At 39.4% G+C, this 22,704-nt stretch overlaps 1 protein-coding gene across 2 annotated transcripts in view; it reads right to left on the reverse strand.

The window, feature by feature from the left end:
* Nucleotides 1-22,704, reverse strand: part of LOC119555920 (rho guanine nucleotide exchange factor 10) — a 106,707-nt gene that overhangs the window by 57,755 nt on the left and 26,248 nt on the right. The window contains exon 1 of one of the 2 annotated variants that reach the window (XM_037867619.1): nt 21,933-22,071. The exons of the other annotated variant lie outside the window; for it this stretch is intronic. Coding sequence (XP_037723547.1) covers nt 21,933-22,056 — 124 coding nt within the window. The 5' untranslated portion in view covers nt 22,057-22,071. Of the gene's footprint in view, nt 1-21,932; nt 22,072-22,704 lie in introns of those variants that run through there. 2 annotated transcript variants of the gene reach the window in all.

The following is a 22,704-nucleotide window of genomic DNA, read 5'->3' on the forward strand; positions in this document are numbered from 1 at the left end:
TAGTTTGATCTCCACTTCTCGTCCACCCCTCAGCTGGCTGTTAAAAATTAAAGATAATTATGATTACCAACAGACAGAAGCAGCAGCAGCAGCAGAAGCAGTCGCACTTGAAGTTGCCAAGCAGAAATCATTCATGCAGGCAGCCCCACACAGATACGAATACGAGTATCTTTGAGATACAGATACGCATCGGACAGCAGAGGGCCAAAATAAAGGAAAAGTCTGGCATTCGGACTACGTGACACCCATTGTACTGCAAAATGTTCAATTTACAGGCCTACAAATCACCAGAAGGATATAATCTTTGTAAGATGATCTTATGGTATAACAGGGATATCTTAAGGCTTCATGATAAAAATATTTTGAGATTAAAACATCAGATAGCTGTGAATGTTTGTATATAAATATATTTTGAAATTTTATAAAGAAGTAAATCAAAAATCAATAAGAAATCCTGAAAACTGCATAGTATTTCTAAATTTAAATGACATGATATGCAAGGCTTTGAATACCTAATGTACCCCAAGCTGGGTACAATTGCTGGGTACAAAAACGACGGCCGACTGAGAGACAGCCTCAGTTCACAAATGATTATGATAAAAAAACACAGCCACAGGAACGACAACTCTGGAACAGGTAAAGAACATCCATCGTTGTGTTTTATATGTTTTGTTGTGCCCTGTGTTGTTGCGTGGTTTTTCTTGTCTTTTTTGTTATTTAGTACTATACGCATATAAATAAATTGAAAACAAGAGAGAATATGGAGAGATATACCCTGGAAAGTGGGAATTTCGGGAGATTTTGTTTTTGAATTTAAAGGTAAACTTGATCGACCTTTAATATTACTCACATATGTAGCTCCTAGAAAACGATGTTTTCAAGAATATTTCTAGGAAGAAACCAAGATTATGTGTAGTTTTAGGTATAGTTTATTACCAATATGAATGTATGTAAGATATAATACCCTTGAAATACATCCTACAGGGCAGCAGACAGTTGAAAGGCCGGAGGAGGGGCGGGATAAAGGGATCCGAGGGTAAAGAGGCTTAGACAGGCTCACATGCTGATGAACCGGCGCTGATAGCGAACCCCCGACGAAACAGGGGCGTGGCCCAGTAGGGGCGCTCTCATAAAGTGCACAGAGAAAAATGTATAGCCTTTGTAAAGGCTTCTTTTTGCTTTTAAAACTAATGTTTATTTTTCATATTATTTCCGAAGTTGTTAAAATGATTGCAGTTCTTTTACATTAGGTTGTATTTAATCAGCCTGAGTAATATTTTGTAACCCCAATTTTTTAACTCAGTGTACCCAAATACATATACTATAACGCCACAGGCGCAATGAAATTTTTGGCTGGTGGAAGAAATTAAGACAAATCAAACAGGTTTCTCGCCGGTCCTGTTTCCCCGCGCCCCAGCCCACTTTTTTTATTTGGATCCAGCTCTTCAAACGGCGCACCGCCAAAAGGTAGAAGGTAGTATATACTATACATCAGGTAGGAGCCGATGTTACCAACGACGACGACGGGGAAGGAAAATGATTTCGTAATTAGAAAATTAACAAGTCATTTCTCAATTGCGGCGGGGAGGGAAAAACCCGTGTGATAATGAGTGTAAAGGAAAACGACCCTTGGGATCCGACATTATAGAGCCGGGATAAACCCCTTTTTCCGGGTAACCGCAGATAAATCAAGGCAAAAACAAAGCTCGCGGTGACAGGACGCCGAACCCACAGATAGCACTCGAAATGCGTCACAATCCCACTGCATTCAGGCGCAGAAAGCGCACGTGTTAGGGACCCGGGACCTCCTGATTTACTACGATTAAAATATCGACAGGGTAAACAGCAAAACAACTGGTGCACCGGGAATACAACAAAAAAATGAGGTGGGGAAAATAAAATGAAAACTAGAAACAAAACTAGGAAAAGCGACGGGGAAAATTTCAATGGAAATCGCAGTGAATATATAGCGCTGAAAGGAACTGCAGATGCTATCGGGCTAAAGGGGCCTTGACATTGACCAGCTGACGTCTTGGGGAAAATAATTACTAATCCGTGGCAAACAGCTTTTCATACGCAAGCAGATGAGAGATTAACTTGTTTACTTTCAGTAAGCATTTATTTAAAGGGGATCTTAAGTCAGACATATTCTAACTAGAATTCGAACACAAAATAGCTATATATAAGGCATACGCGCTATATTCCAATCACGTATCTCCTAAGTTTTATTTATTAACTTCGTTCAGGAAACTTCGATTTGTGTTGCTATTTCAATCAGTCCTTTCTGCTGACCCTTTTATTCATTTCCTATAATTTAGTCTCGAGCTTCGACCAAAAACGAGCAACATCAAAGCGGATTCCTTTCGGTTGTGATTAATGATCCGCACCGCATCAGCTGTCAATTGGCCATCAAATGGCCCACCGAGAGCCAGAAAAAAAAGGCGGCCCACTTGTCAACCCATTTCAGAGTTCCCCTCTAAAGTCCGCTGATGCATCCAACATAAATATGCATTAAATCTTCGCAAAAAAGAAAAAACAAAACGGAAAAAAAGACGCCCAAGAAATGTTCTCTGGTTCTCTTGGCCCGAGGTCTGCATTAATGCAATATTCCCCACTCTATCGCTTATTTTATTTTCCATCTCATTTTTTCCGCCTCAAGACTTGACAAAGGTCCCGAGACAGACGAGGATCCCTATATTTCAGGAATGACCACACACACAGGTTGGCCATGGACATGGGACAGGGTTCTGTAAGCGGTATTTTCGCCCTCGGTCAAAGGTTTATGCGGGCTCGTAATCGATGGATGGAGATGGAGTGATCCATTCTCTCGAAGACCCCGCCCCAAAACTTTCAACACGACTATCAAGTGGGCCATAAAAAATGCTTCTAGACTCACGCATAAAATTTTCAATTAATTGGCCTCGGGTAGCTGGAGAAAAAGTCTGGGAGGGATGTCACCTTACTTTTCGAATCGAACGCTAATTAAAAACCCATGAAAACTGTGATCTAAGGTGGTAGGGGGACTAAGATGCCCACTTATTAACTCGGTTAGGCCCCGAATGATTTTCTCTCATTTTTCAAATTTGGTGACCCAGAACTACACTCGATTTTAAAGTGGTATATCTCAAAATTTTTGTGGGCATAAAGTCTATAGACTTCAGCCATTATTCTTTCTATTCAATTCCAGAAGAGAACGGGAGGCGCCCTGTCATAATTATGGCCACCACTTTGGGGAATGAAATGATTGAAGTGCCGGGCCTGCATTTGCATAATGAAGTCATTGGGGTCACCACTTCACTTCAGATCACTCTGGATCACTTTGGATCACTTTGGGTCACTTCACGACGCCACACAGAGCGATGTTCTTATCGATGCTCCACTCCACGAAAGTGTGTTCTATAACCGAGCTCAAAAAAAAGATCTGGCCCTATTATGATCATTGTTATTACTATTACTCTTCAAATGCTAAGTTGTCCCAGAATGTTTGATTTGATTTTATGCATTCTTAACGGGGTTTTCCCAGAAATCGTCTCTGTTTTTACAATCCATATGCGGCCCCAATGAAAGTGTTATAAATATGTATGGATGGTGGAAAAAGAGGATGGGGCAGATCGATCGGCTTTCCAAGTCGTGAGCGAAAGTGAAAATATTCGTTAATTGATAGTGGCGCTCAGATGAAGACTTCGGAATAGAAAAACTTGATTTTAATATGAGAATGTTTCATTAAAGAACGAAGGAAGTTAAGATTAAGGAAGTATCTATAAAATCTTGCCTAAAATATATGATTTGACGATATCTAAACAAATTAGCAGTAATTAGAAAACTATTGTCCAGTTTAAAACATGCATATTTTATGAAGGCCTTTTTTCTGTAGCCCCTGTTCTTAGACCGATCAATCGAGAATAAAGATGATCGGCTGATCGCATCAACAGGAAATCGAATGCAATTAAATGGGAATCGATGGAAAAGTCTCGCATCCACTCGACCAAAATAAGTTCGCGTTGCACGAGCTGAAAGCGATGCACAGAGAGAATAAATAGTTAAGCCGTTCATTTTTGATTTAAATAGTTTAACCTCTCAAGAAACTGCACTTCCAGATTCCATAACTTTAGTTATTTTATCCCGACTTTGAAGTGGCATGCCTCTATGAATTTGTGGTTAAATCCTCTAACAATCTACATTAAAATTTGACTTTTAGGAGAGGGTCAAAACTTTAGCCTATTTTCATGATCGATTTTGCCGTATTTTCAATGGATTTCAGAATGGGAACCCAAATATATCTATAATCCATAACTTGACTTATTTTATCCCGATTTTGATGTGGGATACCTCTATGAATTTGTGATTGAATCCTCTAACAATCTACATTAACATTTTCCTTTTAAAAGAGTTTACAAAATTTAACCTGTTTGCCAGTTAGGTTTTTCCGTATTTCCAACAGCTTTCAGAGTGGGCATGGGATTAAAATTTTTTTTCGCTGTGTAAAATGCTTGGGAACAAAGCGTTACCCATTGATAAGTTTTTGAAACGGAATTGCTTTTCTTGCTTTGCCTTCGCTTAATGAAAATTGGTTTTCGGTCGGGATTGTTTGTTTTCCCAACACAAAAACACACACCACAAATTGCCAGAAGCGCGAAGATCAGAACGGAACCGAAAAAAAAGAAGGAAAATACAAAAATATTACAGAGACGGCCACTGAGCGAGTGGGGAAAATGCAATTCGAATTCCATTGGACATGGAGATGCAGCGATGGATCTAGATCTAATTCAATTAAGATCCGTAGATCCATAGACAATCCCCAATCCCCAGCGCTAACTGGCGCCCTCGATGGGGTGGCCCGTTCTTTCCGGACTTCAAATGCGGCCGCATTTTAATTTCGTTTAATTATCATTAATAAAGCGTTGATGAAAGTCGAGTCGGGCAGAATTGGAGCTGCTCTATGGCTATACGGCTATGGGCAAGATCGGATATGGTTTGGCCTATAAGATTGCTGCAACTTTGAGTTAGAAATCAGGGTCAGCAGCTAGATACGGCAAAATACATTAGCCACAATGCAGCAATTATCTCAACATTTTTTTTCTAACTAATATTATCTTGGCTTCCAGAATAATATGACTAGATAAGCATATGGAAATCCAACTAGCTCTTATAAATGCATAATATTCAAGTGTCTCCCACCTGCATCCATGGCCATTTATTAGATGCTCCACTACCTCTGGCAGAACCCATTCATCTCTCTGCTTGATTCCCTCTTTTTTTACCCCCGACTTGTAGGTGTTAATTCCCCCGAGTCCCTGACGAGGGCACACAGTACCTTCATTAGCGACCAGACCAGGTCTTCCACTCCCACTCCCACTGCCACTCCACCTCCTCCTCGATTTACCGGCATTGTCCTCGGCACGACTCTCTTTTCACACCTTTCCCGGGAATAATCCACATGGAGAATCAGAGAATCGGAGAACTAGAGAACTAGAGAACCCAGAGAACCCAGAGACTAGAGCAGACAATGACAACAAATGAAATCCATACATAATCATAATACATAATACATAATAATAAGCACAATGCGGCCAGAAGTCCCCTTCCCACCAGACCTTTCCATTCATATTCTAATGGGCCACTTAAGATGCACAAGCGAAAAAAGAAATAAATTTCTATATGCGATGGAAACCAATCCAGACAATGGAGTTGGAGTAACCCAAATATTTTCCACATTAAGCTTAAGTAGCTTTGCTCATTAAGATAACACAAAAATCGAAAAAAGCGAGGGAAAAGTATCGGCGTTTAATTGCTACTCTCTGGATTATGTAATGTCTGGCCAATGGATCCCCCTGAAATCCCCGGGGAATCCCCATTCCCGATTTCCCTATGCCCGCGGGCAAGGTGTGCGAGTGCTCCACTTATTAAATGGGTCAGCCTGCCAGAAAATCTCATCCACAGAGCATCTGATCAATATCAGAAATCCCATTAAAAGTACTTGCGAAATCATTATCTCCAGCTCCAGAAAATCGGGAATGGAGTGTAGTTTTTGAAGTAGGTACATACGTATAAGTTATAGATATAGGGCATGGGGATCTGAAAAAACAGGCGCCGTCTGGCCGTTTGGGAATGTTGCAATATTTTTTTGGTAATTGCTGGCACATGAAATACTAAATGGATGGGTTAATGGAAATAAAAAGAAAAACTGGCAAGGGGATTATGGGGAATAGGCACGGGTACTTTGAATAATATGCAAATGGGTCAGGAAAGATTAGATCGGAAAGGAAAATGGAATTCATTGCCCAGAAGTTTTCCCTGAAAAGGACGAAGGCCACTGCCATTTATGCACTTAGAATGGAACAAAGCTCATTTTCCTTAGAATAGTTTTCCACCACCTCATTTTTCAACTTAAGAGCTTAAGCTGCCTTGTGCATGCAGAACTTTGGAATCGCTTTTCCTGTCTGTGTGTTAACCTGTTGAGGCCTGACCATTTAAATGGCAAGTGGCTTAGACTAACGAGCTGTGGAAAAACCAGGGGAAAATTGAGAATTTTCCAGGCACGTGGACGATGCTGAAGGAAAAACGGGAGCAGTAAGGCCGAAGACAAGACAGCGCTCGGCATTCACGTGTAAGTCTTCGTCTAAGCCGGAAAATCTCTGGATGTCTCCTTCGTTTCCTTCGCTTCCTGGAGGAAAAACCCACTAGCCACTAGCCTTGCTGCTCATTTTCCGAACCGAAAACGAACGGACAACGAGAAGTCAATTCAATTAAAAGCTCGTGTTTCATTTTAAGCACGCTCCCAGCGGTGGGTATCTTCCAAAAGTGGGCGGTGGGCTGTGGGGGGTGGGCGGTTCAGTGGGCGGTTGTCCGTCGGGGACAATGCAAAAATCCAAACAAATATTGCGGCTTCTTTGGCAATGTCAATGGAATAATAAGCGTAGTATAAACAACGACAAATTGCTCTTTTACGCAATAAATGAACAACAACATTACACGGCAAGAAAAAATTGGGACTAGACCTCAGTTGTTCAATTAAAATGAAGGGAGAAATACCAATATTGGAGACCGATTTTTTACCCCTTTTTGAAATTATGACATTGTCAATTTATTTAATTTTTTAATGTTAATTATTAATTGATAATATTTGTATATATTTTATAATCATTATAAATTTATAGAAACATGAACACATCAATTAATTAAAAAGACAGCACTCTCCCATATTAAATAGGAACATTATTTTGTTTACATTTTTAAAGACTGCACGGTCACACTGAGCCTTTGGCACTTTTAAGGTGTGACCAATATGTCAAACAACGCAATGTAAATTCCCATTACATCAATCAGTTATTTAATTATATTTATAATATATTTTGTAATCATTATAAGTTTATTGGAACATGAAATACTCGTATTTAAATGTTCATATGTACCAGCAAAAGCTTCATCATAGATTTAGTATCTGATAAAATATTACGTGCTACACTGTTTCTCGCAGTGCATCTCCTTATCCGAACCGCATGGACACGAAGAGCACATACACGTTGTCGGGACACGTTTCATGCTGATTTCGCCCCATTCTCCCCCTTGTTGCCCGGAATACAGAATCGAGCAAATGACGCAGGATTCAGTTCCTAGCACTGATAACAGCATTAAATTCATGCCAATTGGGACGCTTATTTGCTGCAAGCGTAGGATGATGATTCACGGTGGAGATATCGGGGAATATCGACGGATGACACATGGTAGCCAATGGGGTAATTCATGGCGCACTAAACGATGGGGAATCCTGCTTAGTTATCGCCATCGGTTTTTATGCGTTACTTCTCAGCCAAACTCATTATTTCAATTGAAATTACCAAACAATGCGAACATAGTTTCAATGGCTAGGTCGGCCATCTGCATATAGTGAGAACAATTTTCTAGCCCCGAAATATATCGCGTGGGCCTATAAGTTACTATGTGGCGCCAAGATAAACAAAACTAAAAAAAAATTAAAGCATTCTTAAATCATAAAACTACCTTCAAAGAGTAGAGCTGCTCTAAAATAGTACTTATTTTTAAGATACTATTCATGCAGATATGATTTATTTCCATAACACTAAGCTAGCGAGTATAAAGTACATGCCGAGGAAATATTAAGGAAAACACTGGAATGCAGCACTTTCAAAAGTGCTGACAGCTCCTGGGTGAGGGATTAACAATCCAGAGTCGCATCGAGAATAAAAATAATAATTATGGCAAAACAGGCGACATTAACAACAGCTCGATTCCATACCCTTCTCGCCACATATTTTCACATGCACAGAAAAAATTAAATGGTTTTGGTTATAATTAATTATAATTGAATAGGAAAAATATTTAATTTCAATTTCTGCAGCTTGCAAGGTCACACTGAGCCTTCGGCACTCATAAGGTGTGACCAATATATCAAAGAACGCAATGTAAATTCCAATGACATCAAATAATTTAGCAAAGTAAGGACATATATATTTTTTCTGCGTGTATGAATGTCTCTATATCTATATCCACATGCATAATAATGCACGCACCAAGTGGGACCGAGTTGGAAACAGAATTTGGCATTTGGCAGTGAAGACGGTGGATGGAGATTGCCGATCTGAGGATGGAGGTTGCAAGTATATGGGGATGGCAGTGACCGACCCGCAGACGGTCCGCAGATTTCTTCTTTTCTCGTCTTTGGCGCGCTTTGATTTTGCCTGCTGCTCGTTTTCAGCTAAAGTTCAATGCGCCCCCTGACAGGCCCCTGCGCGCCCTTTTGCAATGCCTGTTCAGTTCCGCATAGTTATGCCGCGGTCGGGTGCCCATTGTGTGGATAGGACTGGGGTATATCGGTTTGTATGGGTTTTTTATTTTAAAGTGTTTGTTGCAAACTGTTGTTAAGTTATACATTTATAGAAATCATTTTTATTAAATGAGTGAAAATGTGAATTTCTTGTTTCTTTCTGCAGGCTGCAAGGTCACACTTGTACAAAACATGAAATAAGTGTGACCAGCTGGTGAAACAAAGCAAAATTGAATTGAATTCTTAGGATTGAGGATGAACTGTTGGGACTCAGATTGAGTTTAACTAAACTAACCAACTGAAGGTAGATTTTTGGAATATTAAAACAGGGTATTGGGGCAGTCGATCCCCCTTCCCGACCTCTTTTTTCGCCGATTTGTTTGCTCGGCGGTGTCACAGCAGGTTGGCTGGTGGCTCCGGCTTATCAGCTCTGCGATGTGGCTGCGGTCTGGATGATTTCTGATTTCTGTTCTCCGGAAGGGGCAGGCGGTGGCTCAGGGGCGGTAGGTGCCACATACAATTGTCGGCCGACACGCCTTGCGGTAATTATGTAAATTACCTATCAACAAGCCAAACAACAACAGCAACCAAGCCAATTGCCACAGCGACGACAACTTATCAAGCCGACTTCGGTTGCTTTTCATGGCCCGCGGTATCGAAAACTTAGATAAATCTTACTCTCGGCAAAATGAGAAAAGCTAGTAAAACAAAAAAAAAAAAATTATGAGTTTGCATCGTTCATGTCCGAGAGTATCTGGCATTCAAATCGCCAAATTGGCAACAGCAACACCAACAACAGAAACGAAAAAAAAAACTGGCCAAAACAAAAACATTTTCTTTGCCCAAGGCAGAAATAAAAGGTAAAAGAGAAGGTCGAGGAAAATCCAAAAACAGCAATGCACAAAATTTATAAGGCCAGACAGAGATGCGAGCAGATCATGTGGAAAAATATACATATATATATTTTTGTAGGTACCCATTATAAACCAAACAAATTCCTGGGGTCTGGGTCTGGAAAATCTTGAAAGTCTTCTTCGTATCGATAAACAAAAAATTATTCTAATAGCGAAAAATTTCGCTGAAAATGTTCGATTAATTAGAGATCAAAGCGAAGGGGCCAGACCGAATTGGAAATGTCTCTAAGGCACGCAAGCCGAGCTCATCGACCGATCCATTGACCAACTTAGACCCGTCTCTCCAGATCCCTCTTCACCCTCATCTGCCCCCCTTTCTCCGGCAGTATCCCCCTTTCATCTGGGTTTTTATCATCTCCTAACGAGCCGTGAAATTGTTCATGTTAACTAATTGGTCCTGACGGTCAACGGACAGTGTGAAGACCATTGATCGGCCACAGTGATCACAAAAAGTATGCAGACCATCTGGTGAATTTGCATACATTAAATCGATATATTATATCCTTACAAATTGTATTACATTTTTGTATTTCAGAAATTTTAAAAATTTCTGAAGACAAATGGCAGGAACTATATTCCTTGGGACTATATTCCATATGGCAGATATAGCTTACTTTTTTCAACACACGTTAATTGGCGAAATTCAGAGTAATCCGATTTTGATATACGACAACTTGGGTGGAGGAAATCACACTTAAATGTTGACAGCTGCTCGTAATACATTCATCGATTTGGAAAATCTGCTTCGCATTGAACAATGACAACTCTGTTTCAGTTTTTTCCATTTCAATTATTTATTTTGTGCGTCCGTTGTTGTTTTAATGGAACTTGGCATAGGTTAGGATTGTTGGCCTGGCTAAGGTTACACATTCAGCCATCGAGGGTTAAGGTGCGGGCGATTGAAAGGTCGGAGGGGCGGGGCTTAACACCTGGGTGGCCAACCTGAAATCAACGTGTGTGGCCGCCAACACAGGTAAAAGGAGACAACTAATTTCATCTTTCGATTGAAATTGAAATCAACTCGCCGCATCAATAAAAACCTTAAGCAGGAAAACGCTTGAAACTTGAGTGTGATCAGCTCAGTGGGTTCGATAGATAGATAGTGTCAGGAAAATGCTCGTACTCGCACTGTGGGAAAACTAAGAGGAGCTTTAGATAGTGGGGAAAAATACATAAAGCCAAGATTCATAAAGTGTGATAATAAAAGGAAAACCAAAACTAATAATCACCATAAGTTGAAGTAAAATATATAATTCCACAACTAAAATTAAAAATATATTTGTAATAACTGTATACTTTGGTATCTTTCCAACATTTTAAAGAGTTCATAGCGTAAGATTTCATTTTTTGGCAGATGGTGATTCACGAGATGCTTATAAATCGAGAGGCTAATTCCCACGTAAAGAAACCCCACAGTATCTGCTAGATTTTTGCCTATTCGTACTTTATGGGTGCCCAAACAATAACAATAACAATTTCCTGGTAAACACAAGTCCCGGGTCGGAAATCGTTAAATGTATTATTATTTATGGGCCATCGGTGGGATATCGATGTTTACAGTAGTGATATCAATATTTTGCACATATTTCGGGGGTGTGCGGTGTGCGGAGATCTGTTCAGTTGGAAATATACGTATATACCGGGAAGCCAAACCGCAAGCTATATAGTTGGCTGGTTTACCCTTTTTGACTTTTCCATCCCTCTCCTGAAAATTGCCGATGCAAATGCAACCCTCGTGCGGGTCCTGCAATAAAATAATTTCGTGTAATCCGGTGCGCGTGCTCTCAATTATTGTGAAGCGATTTCGTGAGTGAGGAGGGTTAAATCCCCGGGGGAGGGGGGTTTTTGAAAATTGAGTGGGGGTAGGTCCATCAGGTCCTAGAAACGCGTGCATTCTCGAAACAAGTAGGCCCATAGGTTTTAGTTTCATACTCTTTCCTGCTTATGAGTTCTCTTGGTCTTCGTGAACATGACTTTTTAAGATCTCTATAAGGAATTAAAATCAGAAGCACCAAAAAACTCAAAAACTACGTTTTTAATTCTTGGTTACCACCCTACAAATACCCCTTAAAAATAAAAAAAGTTCTCTTGGTTTTCGTGAACATGACTTTTTAAGATCTCTATAAGGAATACAAATCACAAGCTCCAAAAACTCAAAAGCTACGTTTTTAATCCTTGCTTAACACCCTACAAATACCCTTTAAAAATAAAAAAATATTTTTGCGGTCTTATATTGTCAATCTTAAATACCAAACGCTGTGAAAAATAATGTTATCTATATATTTAGAGCTATCCACTCGAAACTAATAATCAAAGTACAGCGAAATCCACTTAATGACCCTGTAAAAAATTGTTATTCAATAAATTGGGGGTCCCCTAGTTATAGATAAGTGTAATCCAAGAGATTTTTGTATTATCTATAAATCAGATATTAAAGTAAACCATTTTTGGAGTGTTTCATCTACATTTCTCAGTTTAAGGGCATTCAGTTGTCGACAGCCCCACACCTTGAACTTTGTGCTCGGATTATTGTTTTCCCTCTGCCATTCAGACACACACACCCACACAGTTGCACTCTCACTAACACACGGACAGACGAGCAGTGGAAAATTCATATTTTCACATATACGTGAGATGTGAGCTGTGAGCTGGTGCATATATCATTCGTGTTGGTTGCACTTTGAGCTGCTTGAGCAGTCGGGAAATTCTATGGGCACTTTCAATGGAAACGCAAAAGTGAAATTTCCTGCTCTTAATTACGTTCTATTTTTGGACACCGAACGGAGCGGAGCAAACAAAACAATTCAGACAGGACAAAGGCGAAATTCTCCTTTTGCAAATCGCATTTCATGCCATCTGATTACGCCTTTCGATTCCATACACTCTCGTATACATCATATATGGGTATATTTTTGGGTTTTTCTGTGTGTTCTGTGCTTTATTCTCTGGCCAGCTTTTCGGCTTTTAAGCCCCCAACATGTGAGCTGAATGTTAAGTCGCAGTTCGGAAATTAATTTTCCCGTTTTGGCCCTCTGTGATTTTTGCCGCGATTTCGTATGCCTGAGTATTTGACAAACACTTGACACTCAACATGCTCCAAAAATACAACCGAAAATCAGGAATAAGGAACTGTTTGTTGGAGTGAAATTCCTGAGCGACTTGACAGATAAAAGGATTCATAATGCAAGAGGTACATGGGCATGCAAACGACATCAAGGTTAAATTTCTTATTCTGTGGTTATTTTTGGGGCTGCAAGTTATCTCGGATGATAGGTGTCCTGGATGCAAATCACAGTTGAAGTGTCGAGAACACTCTGAGAAATCATTACCATTGGATATTTTCCATTAAAGGGATTATTTCTGATAAGTTAAGATACAAGAAAGGTATAGGAATATCAGTTCCCATAGTTATTATTTACAAAAGTCTACCATCAGTCATGTCAAAACCACTCTTTCAAACCCCACAAAGTCTGCACAGTAGCAGCTGTCTGGGTCTGGACTTAAATCTGGATCTGGATCTGGATCTGAATCACTGGCACAAGTGGGCACAGCTTTCAAGAACAGCGAACCCCGAAAAGAAAGAAAAAACGAAATCCCTGACACCGATCCACCTCCTCTCGATTCAGAAAAGATCGTGTTACAGGCGTGCTTTTGACGCGTTTCAAAAACAAGAACCAGCAAAAAAAAAAAAAAAGCAAAACTCTGAAGAGGGAAGCAAAACTTGAGTGACTAAAAAGGGGTTCATATTGAATGCCACGTTCAGGCTCAAAGGCCATAGATCTGGTAGTACATCTCAGGCAGCTGGAATACATCATCGATTGGCTTGAATATCGATTAAGCGAAGCGGAGGAAAACAAATACAGCCAACCGAATTAAACAAAAAAAGAATTTAATGAGTTTTGAGAACAGTGTTTTGTAAACAATAACTGCGGGGCAAATGGTTCATAATTTTTGCAGGTCAAAGGACATTAAACTCTCGAAACGTGGGCCATTAGACTTCCTGTGTAAATAAACAAATATTCATTCATATTCTATGAATAACAAAAGAATAAAGGGTGTCTTATAGGACGTATTCAACATACCCTTTCCCATACCCTTTTCAAAACTATGCTTTTTAAATTATCTAAGCTTTTTGAAACTAGAAATATCCATAAACATGGAAAACAATTTCGTATTTTAATACAACTTTAATTGCATTTTCCTCGCTTTTCCCTTTGTTGTGAGAACATTTTCTATTTTCTGGTTTTACTATTTCCATGATATTGCTCTGCTCTAGTGAATCGTTAACTTCATTGTGCTTCAGCTATTCTTCAAATTTCTTTTCGTTTTTTTTTGCAGATCCTTTCCACTTTGTGTTCGTACTTGTTTGTTTGTATTCCTTTGTTGTTTGAGCTTTCTGCATTTGGTTTTACTTGCCCCATGCCTTCTGTTAGGTTTTTTTCGCCATGACGCACAAACAAAACAAAAAATAAGAAGAATAAGTAGGGAAGGTTAGACCCGAAACTGGACAATGTATTGAGTACCCTTTCTCAAAGAAATATTCCAGCGCTATCATCTTTGTACTTAACAGATTTTGTAGGCTATTGAAATATTTAACCGAAGCTTAAACTAATTATGCAAGTCGCTTAAAACAATTCAAGATTAAAATGTTAGACTTGGGAACATTTAAAGTAAACCACCTATCAACTTTTCCTTGAAGATGTAAAATGGATCTTTGGATAATTTTTTCTACTGCCTGCAAAAACTACGGTTAAAATGACGGTTAAAGTGCCGGTTAAAATTACCCAAAATTGGACGATGTATTAAGTACCCTTTCTCATAGAAATAGTCCAGCGCGAAAATCGTTCTACTTTAAGTACTTGTTGCAAATGTTTAGCCCTTTTTTAAGCTATTGAAATATTTAACCGGAGGTTAAACTAATTATGAGTGTAGCTCAAGACAACTTAAGATCAGAATGGTCGACTTTACAAAATCTAAAGTAAGCATCCTATTCACTTGTAAATCCTTGTGCATCCTATCCATGTAAAATGGATTTTTGGATAAGTTTTTTCTACTTCCTGTCAAACCTCCGGTTAAACTGACGCCCAACTCTTTAAAGGGTATGTGAATGGTATGGTAAGGGAGCCAAAGTGGAACCGACTGCAAAACTGCTGTCGGGAGCTGATGTTTCTGTTGTTAATTCATGGAAATTTATGTTTTAATGGCAACCACAACTGCGAACTGCAAGCGCAGGCAAATTGCGAGCGTCGGCGGCTGCGCTTTTTGGTTTCTCATTAAAAGCGAATTTGCCTGGGCGACAATAATAGCCACTCGTGCAACAACAAAGTCGCACTGACCAGCCGAATAACCCAACAACTGAACAACTAAACTGTGTTAAATAAGCACCCAGGTTGTTGTGGTTGCCTTAGTTGTCGTCTGAGAATGCGGGCGGAAGAGTGAGGGTCTCGAAAAGGAGGAAGTGGGGCGGGAGGACCCAAGTGCGTGGGCAGCGATACCGAAACCGACACCGAAACCGAAAGTGCAACTTGCAACTTGCCACCACAAAAAAAAAACTGACTTTGATACATATACATACCTACTCGACTACAGTTTTACTTCTCTAAAAGGCATTTTTAGAGTCCGATTTGGTAATACCAAAAATTAAAAACTTTAAATTCTAGTTGTTAAACTAACCTTTGGTTATATTACAAACATTACTCGACTGCAGCATTACTTCTCTAAAAAGCATTATCAAAAGCAAATACTATAGATTGGGAATATTTAAAATGAAAATCATTATATTACATCCATTAAAGCACAAAATATACTGGTTAATGGTTAAAATGTAAGTAACCTCTAGTTATAAGTTAGCCCATCTACAAAGTTAATGCTTTTGCTTGCCAAAATTGTAGAATTCCAAAGAAACATCCTAGTGAACTATGTACTTTCTTGAGACAAAAGACAAAATGTTCATAAATCGACGTGGTTATTGGACAGTTGGCCCAGCTTATGGAGGCCCCACTGTATGTAGTTTTTTGGCTCAGTGATGTGGCCTGGGCGGGCCAGCAGCACAAATTGCAAAGAGCTTTATGACACCTGCATGCAATTACATGGACATTCCATTCTCGTCCCCCCACAACGAGCCGCAATCAATTATGCAATACGTATGTACGGCCATACATTTATGTACCACACAGTCTCGATAAATGGGATGTGTGTGCATGGGTATATTCATATTCCATCCGGTGGAAAATTCACTAGACTCACTAGTAAATAATGTTCTCGACAAGGATAGCAAAGTGGAATCGAGATTAGATCGGGGCGTTCATCGATTAATCAAGTTGGATGTATTTATTATAATTGCCTGCCTTTGATCTCATGAAATATTAAACCATTTTGCAGTTTAATTTTTGTTATTATTTCGCAGTATCTAATACTTTTTTTAAGTTGGTCTTAGATAATACTTGTAGATTAATGGTTATAACTCTTAACAGCGTCTTTATATGGTTTAAGTCTGAAGGGCTCTTTGTTTTTTATTCTTGTTGCTGACAATCTGCCAAGAGACCCTGACTAAAGTTATTATATCTACCTTCAGCTCTTCAGGGAGCAGCATTCGCTGCGCTGCAACAAAGTAAGCCAAAGTAAGAACCAGAACCTAGCATCTCGGTTTTAATAAGCAGGAAATAGTCGCCTGTCTTTGGCTTTCTTCGTGTTTTCCTACATCTGCTGCTGATTTTCAATGCACTTGGAACATTTTTACTGAACTAAGTAAGCAAAAATGCACCATCTTATCGATCTAACTAATTTTTTTGATGTGTATTTGCTATGATTTGAATATCAAAGATATGAAATGGAATATTTTTGGTTATAATATATTTTTCCCATTAATGTTCTATACCCTGCTCTTGATTATAATGTGATGATTCTCATTTTGTGACTGTGTGATATTGCTGCGGGATCTCGTCTGGAGGCTGTCTGTCATCGCTGGCCGCTGCTGCTGACCAGCTATCCATCTGTCCAGTTGTCCAATTGTCCAGTTGTCCAGTTGTCCAGCTGTCCGGCGCTCGTCTGCTTCCGGCTCAAATGCTCTCCAGGCCACGCCCAGGCTCACGGCTCGGACATAAATCATGTTGTTGACCAACAACGGCAGCCGCGGCCCACTGTCATCAGCACTCAGCTTTTGGCCACGTTAGGAGATCGAGAAAAAGCAGCAACAGCAACGGCAACAGCAACAACAGATGCGTGCCAAAAACGTTTTGTGCCACAAAATGCTGGCCATACGCTTTTTGGTTAGACACATTCGTCGCGCACAGCCACATTATTTTTTGCACATTTTTCCATATAGTTTATTTGCAACTATTTCAAGTCAATCCAGTTGCTGACAGTCGAACACAAAAACTTAATTAAGCGCCCAGAGTGGGGCAAACAAAATAAAGTCGAGTAAACAAAATGGGTGAAGCGGCCGGGAGGAGGAGCGGGGATCATCGATCTGCACTTGCTTGGCCCAGTTTGCCGCTCGGATTCGGATTCTAATTCCAATTTTCGATTCTGAGGCGAAAGTAATGCGGCTGGGTCAACGGTGCGTATGCGCAATGCGGCTAAACTGACTGGCCGTCGGCCAATTGGTGGAACTTGGTGGGGGGTGTGGGTTAAGTGGGCCACTGGTGGGTTAAGGGGGGAAGGGGGGAAGGGGGGGGCGTACTTGGAGGGAGTATCTGACGCATACTTGCCGCCTTAATCTCAGGCAACTGATCAGCAGCAGCATGCAACCGGCGACGACAGAAGACTTTGCCACAACTTAATTTAATTTTTTTTTATTTTGTTGGGTTTTTTTTGCCTTTGCATCACGTAAAGTGGAACAACTAAATGAGGTGATGATGGTAGGGAGAAGGGGCCAAGACAATTGGCCAACTATTTGGCGGCTTTAATTGGCTTGCACAATGCCACCGAAAAAGTCACACGACACACGAAAAGTGATGCTTCAAAATGCTACAAACTATTTTGAATACCAAGCCATATCGAAATATATATAAAGTCCAAGCTAAGTAACCTAAGACAGAAAGGTACCTAATAAATAAACATATAATATATTTTCATTAACCCATTTTTAGAATGAATTCAATTCATTACAATAGAGGAATCTTTAAAAAATCAATTTGTATAATGCAAAAAGCTGCTTAATCTTGGCACAAAACTAACAAATAAACCAAAAATTCTAAATAAAATTGTACTTTTGAGATACTTAAAATTAAAAAAAAAGTACAAGCCGTTCCAAGCTCCACTGTGTCCGCGCAGCATTCGTAAATCTCGTGGCAGCCACAAGTTGCAGCCTGGCTTAATGGTGTCAACACCGAAATCCAATTGGCAAATGTGGATCTCGTGGCGCCCGGCCACGCCCCCCGCCCCTCGCCCCAGCGACAATTGTCCAAGAAGAGTGGAAAAAAAGAGCCGGGCTAAAAATTTATGGCTTTCAATTGGCATTGACAGCGATAATTGGCCGCGTGTGCCGAACTAAGCCAAGTCAACACGGAGCCAGAAAAGAGGGTTACCAGATGCAAAATGATGGTGGCTAACTAGCAGGGGGGGGGAGGGGTCTTAACGGGGCCCAGAGTGCCGACATATTGACAGCACGCGGGCAGAAGCAACAGCGGCAGCTAAATAATGTCCAATATATATTCGGCCATTAATCATCTTGGCCATGGCCTACAAAAGTAATGTATTTAAAACAGCCACAAACAGCGGCGGCCACTTTCCTTGCAGCCCCAAAGAATCACTGGCGAAATTTATGGCAGCAGATAATTGATTCGCGACTTTTAATCTAAATGCGAATGGCTAAGAAAATCACAGCCTCAGATGTGTAGAATAATAATATGATATATTATAATATAATATAATGTAATATAATATAATATAATATAATATAATATAATATAATATAATATAATATAACATAATATAATATAATATAACATAATATAATATGATAATATGATTATGTAATAATAATATAATACAATATAGAATTCCAAAGACTTCACTAACATTATTTGCCTTTTAAAGTAATACTTAAACGCTTTATTCCTACCGATTGTGAAATTCTTTATAAATATTTACAGAAGACCGCAAGACAAACGTCTTTTCAAGCAGAACCCACAAATGCTCCCAAAAATAACATTAAAAACATATCTTATTTTGAAACTACTTTTTCTGTAACCCGCGAAATATGCAATCAATCTTAAGTGGCGTTTTCAATCACTTTTCTCATATCTCATCATGTAAATTAACCGATGGCACTTTTTCGGGTTTTTTTCGCCTGATATTTTTTGTTTGTTTTCCGTTTTCGATGGCAGTTGTTTTTCGCTTCCCCCAAAGTAAGTACAACAGTACGTATGAGCATTGTCTGCGTTGTTTGTTATAATTTCAGATAAGTTGAGATTGCCGATTGTCGGTTACATTGTTTTCTTGTTGCGGTTGTTATTATGCAAATTTTGGCTAACAACCGCTTACAAAAAAAAGCGACCATAGTTGGGGGTGGGGGGGGTTTGGTTTGAATTTTAATTAACGTTGCGCATACGCCGCGTGGTACACCCTGCAACTGCCATCCGAGGTGTGTTCGATGCCGTTGGGCAAAAAGTATGCCAAGTAAATACTGTTTTCAAAACGAAATAATGAGCACACTTTTTTTTTGGGGTTTTCTGTTTGTTACTTGGCCATTTTTTCGTTCCTTTTTCTCGAATGCTGCCTTTTTTGTGTGCTTAGATGCAGGCAAAGTCTAAACACTTTCACTAAAAATCCACCAAAGGCTACACGAATTTCGTGTCGTACATGACAAACTCTCAACGCGATTTGGTGGGGGGAGGGGGGTGTAGAGGGGGTGGGGGAGTGGGTGGGAGGACAGCTAAGTGGCTCAAACCGCCGATGGCTCATCCTCGAGTTTTGGGACAAGTACTGTGAAAATGGCTGTAAGACTAAGCTAAATGTATTTATTTTTTAAATTTTTAGAACAGGTCATACAGATTTAACTTTTAAATTTTTAAGTTTTATATAATATATTTATATTCTATATAATATATATATTTTTTAAGTATTTCAAAACATTTTAAGACATTTTTTTGTATTTTTCTGAATCTAGAAACAAATAATCGTTTAATAAATATTTTTTAAGTTTCATTAACCGTTTAAGAACTCATCTATTGATCATGGATTATTTAAAAAAATTTATTTAATATTATGTTGTGCTTTTTTAATAACTTAAACCTTAAAGAAGGCTTATATTAATTTCTAAGAATGGAGAGAGATCAACCATTTTATACAAACATGTTCCGATAATATTATTTAATATTAATTATTCAGATATCAGGCTGCGCCATTAGAAGTAAGCCCCGTTGACACAGATCACTTATTGCCCAATTTCGCTAGCCCCAAAGTACTTAACCCCACAAAATGCCGACCAACTTGACACCCCCAATACCACATAATTCCGCCGCAGACCAGCGATATCCACTGTAAAATATCGACAACGATAACCGAAGAAATGGCTGTGGATGTTAAAGTGGAAGTGGAAAAAAGAGACTCTCTGGCGACATTGATTAACGAGTGCTTAGTTAAAGCGGCACTCAAACACGCGCGGCTAATGCCGCAGATGCCAGCAATAATAGTTGCAGATACACCAGCAACAGCAGCAACACCAGCACAGCGGCAACATCGGGCACAGCAGCAACAGCAGCAACAGCAGCAACATCGGCAAACAAAAAGCAAACAAAAGTCAACAACAATCGCGCACAATGACGGGGAAATAAGCGACAACAAAAGTGCAATAATAATTCTCTCCGTTTTTATTCGTCTTCATATTTTTATGATGAATAATTGAATGGAATCTAGGAGTAAGTTTTGAAGGAGGGCGCACTATTTATTGCCATTGCCATGCATCTGTGCAAATACTTTGAAATATGTTTATTAATTGCCAAGTGAACACCCTTCAACCCGCCGTTAATTTCAAGTTAGTCTGTTGCTCCGGCGGTACGTATATAATTATTATTAAATACATATAAATTCGTGGGGCATATGCGACTGGGCATTGACCTGCACTGCCCCAAAGTACGGATATACAGCTGTTTTAGAGTTATTTGAATTTACTCACAAAGGTTCTTATAAACAAATAAGAGTTTGGAGAACATTTAAAATAAATTTATCTCGTTCTTTTATGCCTTGCATAGTTTTTATGATCTATTGCTAAATGCAACATTTGTGGCCATTTAAATCAACAATGCCTCTTGAAGTTGTTTAACTTCTGCTGAAGTTGGCTTTAAATATTATTGCTTATTTTATGGCTGTTGCACATGTGGCTTCAACTTTGTTATTTTTGGCTGGCACTGTTGATATTGTCTCTGGGAAATTGTGTGCCTAAATGCTATGTGTTTGGTTCAAAATCATATTTGTTCAATTAAATTGTAATGGCTTGAGTGAGTTGTAAAATAATCACACAATTTGTTTCCTCGTAAATGAGCTCTTGATAATGCTTTCCATTATTGAGCAATCAAATATTTTCACCCGCTGTTAACCTATTTATTTACATTTCAAAACAAAATACCACTTGCCGAACTTTGATCTTGTCACATTATTTAATTAAATCAAATGAATCGGTTATTTATTTTCGTTTCCGATTTTTCTATCAGCTTTGCCCTTTTTCACTTCGCTTTAATCTCATATAAAAATAGAACTTAATGCGTTTATTTTTGGCAGTCGCTTTTTATTTGTTTTGTTCTTGTCAAGAACAACTACAAATCACACTATTAGTGAGTCATGCTGGCCAACAAAAAATTACGCACAGAAATAGCTAAAACATTTTGTGGAATATAGGGGGTATATTCTGGCATGATTCATCTGGCCAACAGCTGGTATAAAATTGTAAAAGTGTTTCAGATTCGATTTGGTCGAGAGAACAGTCATATCTTAGCCAAATAACTCACTTGTGCATTTTGGGAATTTTTTTCAAAATATTTTTAGTGCACTTGGCGAAATGTGTAGGAAATGGTTACCCTATATTTTATAAAGAATATATTTTTTTATAACTATACTGAGGCTTGGGAAATTGTTGATTAAGAAAAGTGATACTGGGGAGAAGCATCAATTAAATTCTTAACTATACAGTACTCAAAAGAATCTGATTTTATATTTTGTAAGCTCCTTTTTTGCCCAACCATTTGCAAATTATTTTGGTGTTCTATATCTTAAATGTTTTTGAGTTTACCCACATTTTAGTAGCACAACTCCTGCGGCATGTTGATGGGGCAGGCCCAAATTGCTGTGTCTTCTGAGCAAATGTTGCTGCTGCTGCGGCGGGTTATCCAAAGCGGATTTAATCAGTTGAAAGGCCATTGTTTAAACGAAAAACGCACTTGATTCCTGGCCTAAATTTCACAATAACATCACAATTTTCCCCGTGCGATATGTCTTACTTCTCAATCACATTACTCGAGTCTGAGGCTCCTTTTTTGTATTCTCCCCCGAAAAACATTGGGCCCAAAATGAGGTGATCGTATTGTATTTCGGGGCGAAAGAGAACACAAAGCCCGCGTTTTTGGCACACACGAAAAAAAAAGCATGCGGCATCCACGACAAGATCGATTCTACTGAAACCGCATCCATGAATCCACCGCCGTGGCGAACGTGAATGGAACGTGGAGCCCGAAGCGCAGCGCAACCGAAGTGGGCAAAAAGCCGAAAAAGCGGTGGAAAAAAAAAAAACCAAATTCGAAATCAAACAAAACGAGACTGCAAACTGTGGGCTCTACGTAGTAGCCCCTCTGTAGAGGACTGTAGACTCTGGAGCGGAGCTAAAAAGCGGACTCATGGATCGTATCGCTGGGGCCGAATTGAATGGAAATGGGAATGGGAATGGGGTTCGCTCGTCGTTCGATGATATGGTGATGTGATGCCCGCTCTGCATGCAAAGCCGCTGATAAAAATATATAGAAAAGCTGCGGAAAAAGGGGGGCGTTGCTTTCGGTCCAGGGGAGCGATAAG

Source organism: Drosophila subpulchrella, chromosome X, assembly GCF_014743375.2.
Source record: "Drosophila subpulchrella strain 33 F10 #4 breed RU33 chromosome X, RU_Dsub_v1.1 Primary Assembly, whole genome shotgun sequence".
NCBI lineage: Eukaryota > Metazoa > Arthropoda > Insecta > Diptera > Drosophilidae > Drosophila > Drosophila subpulchrella.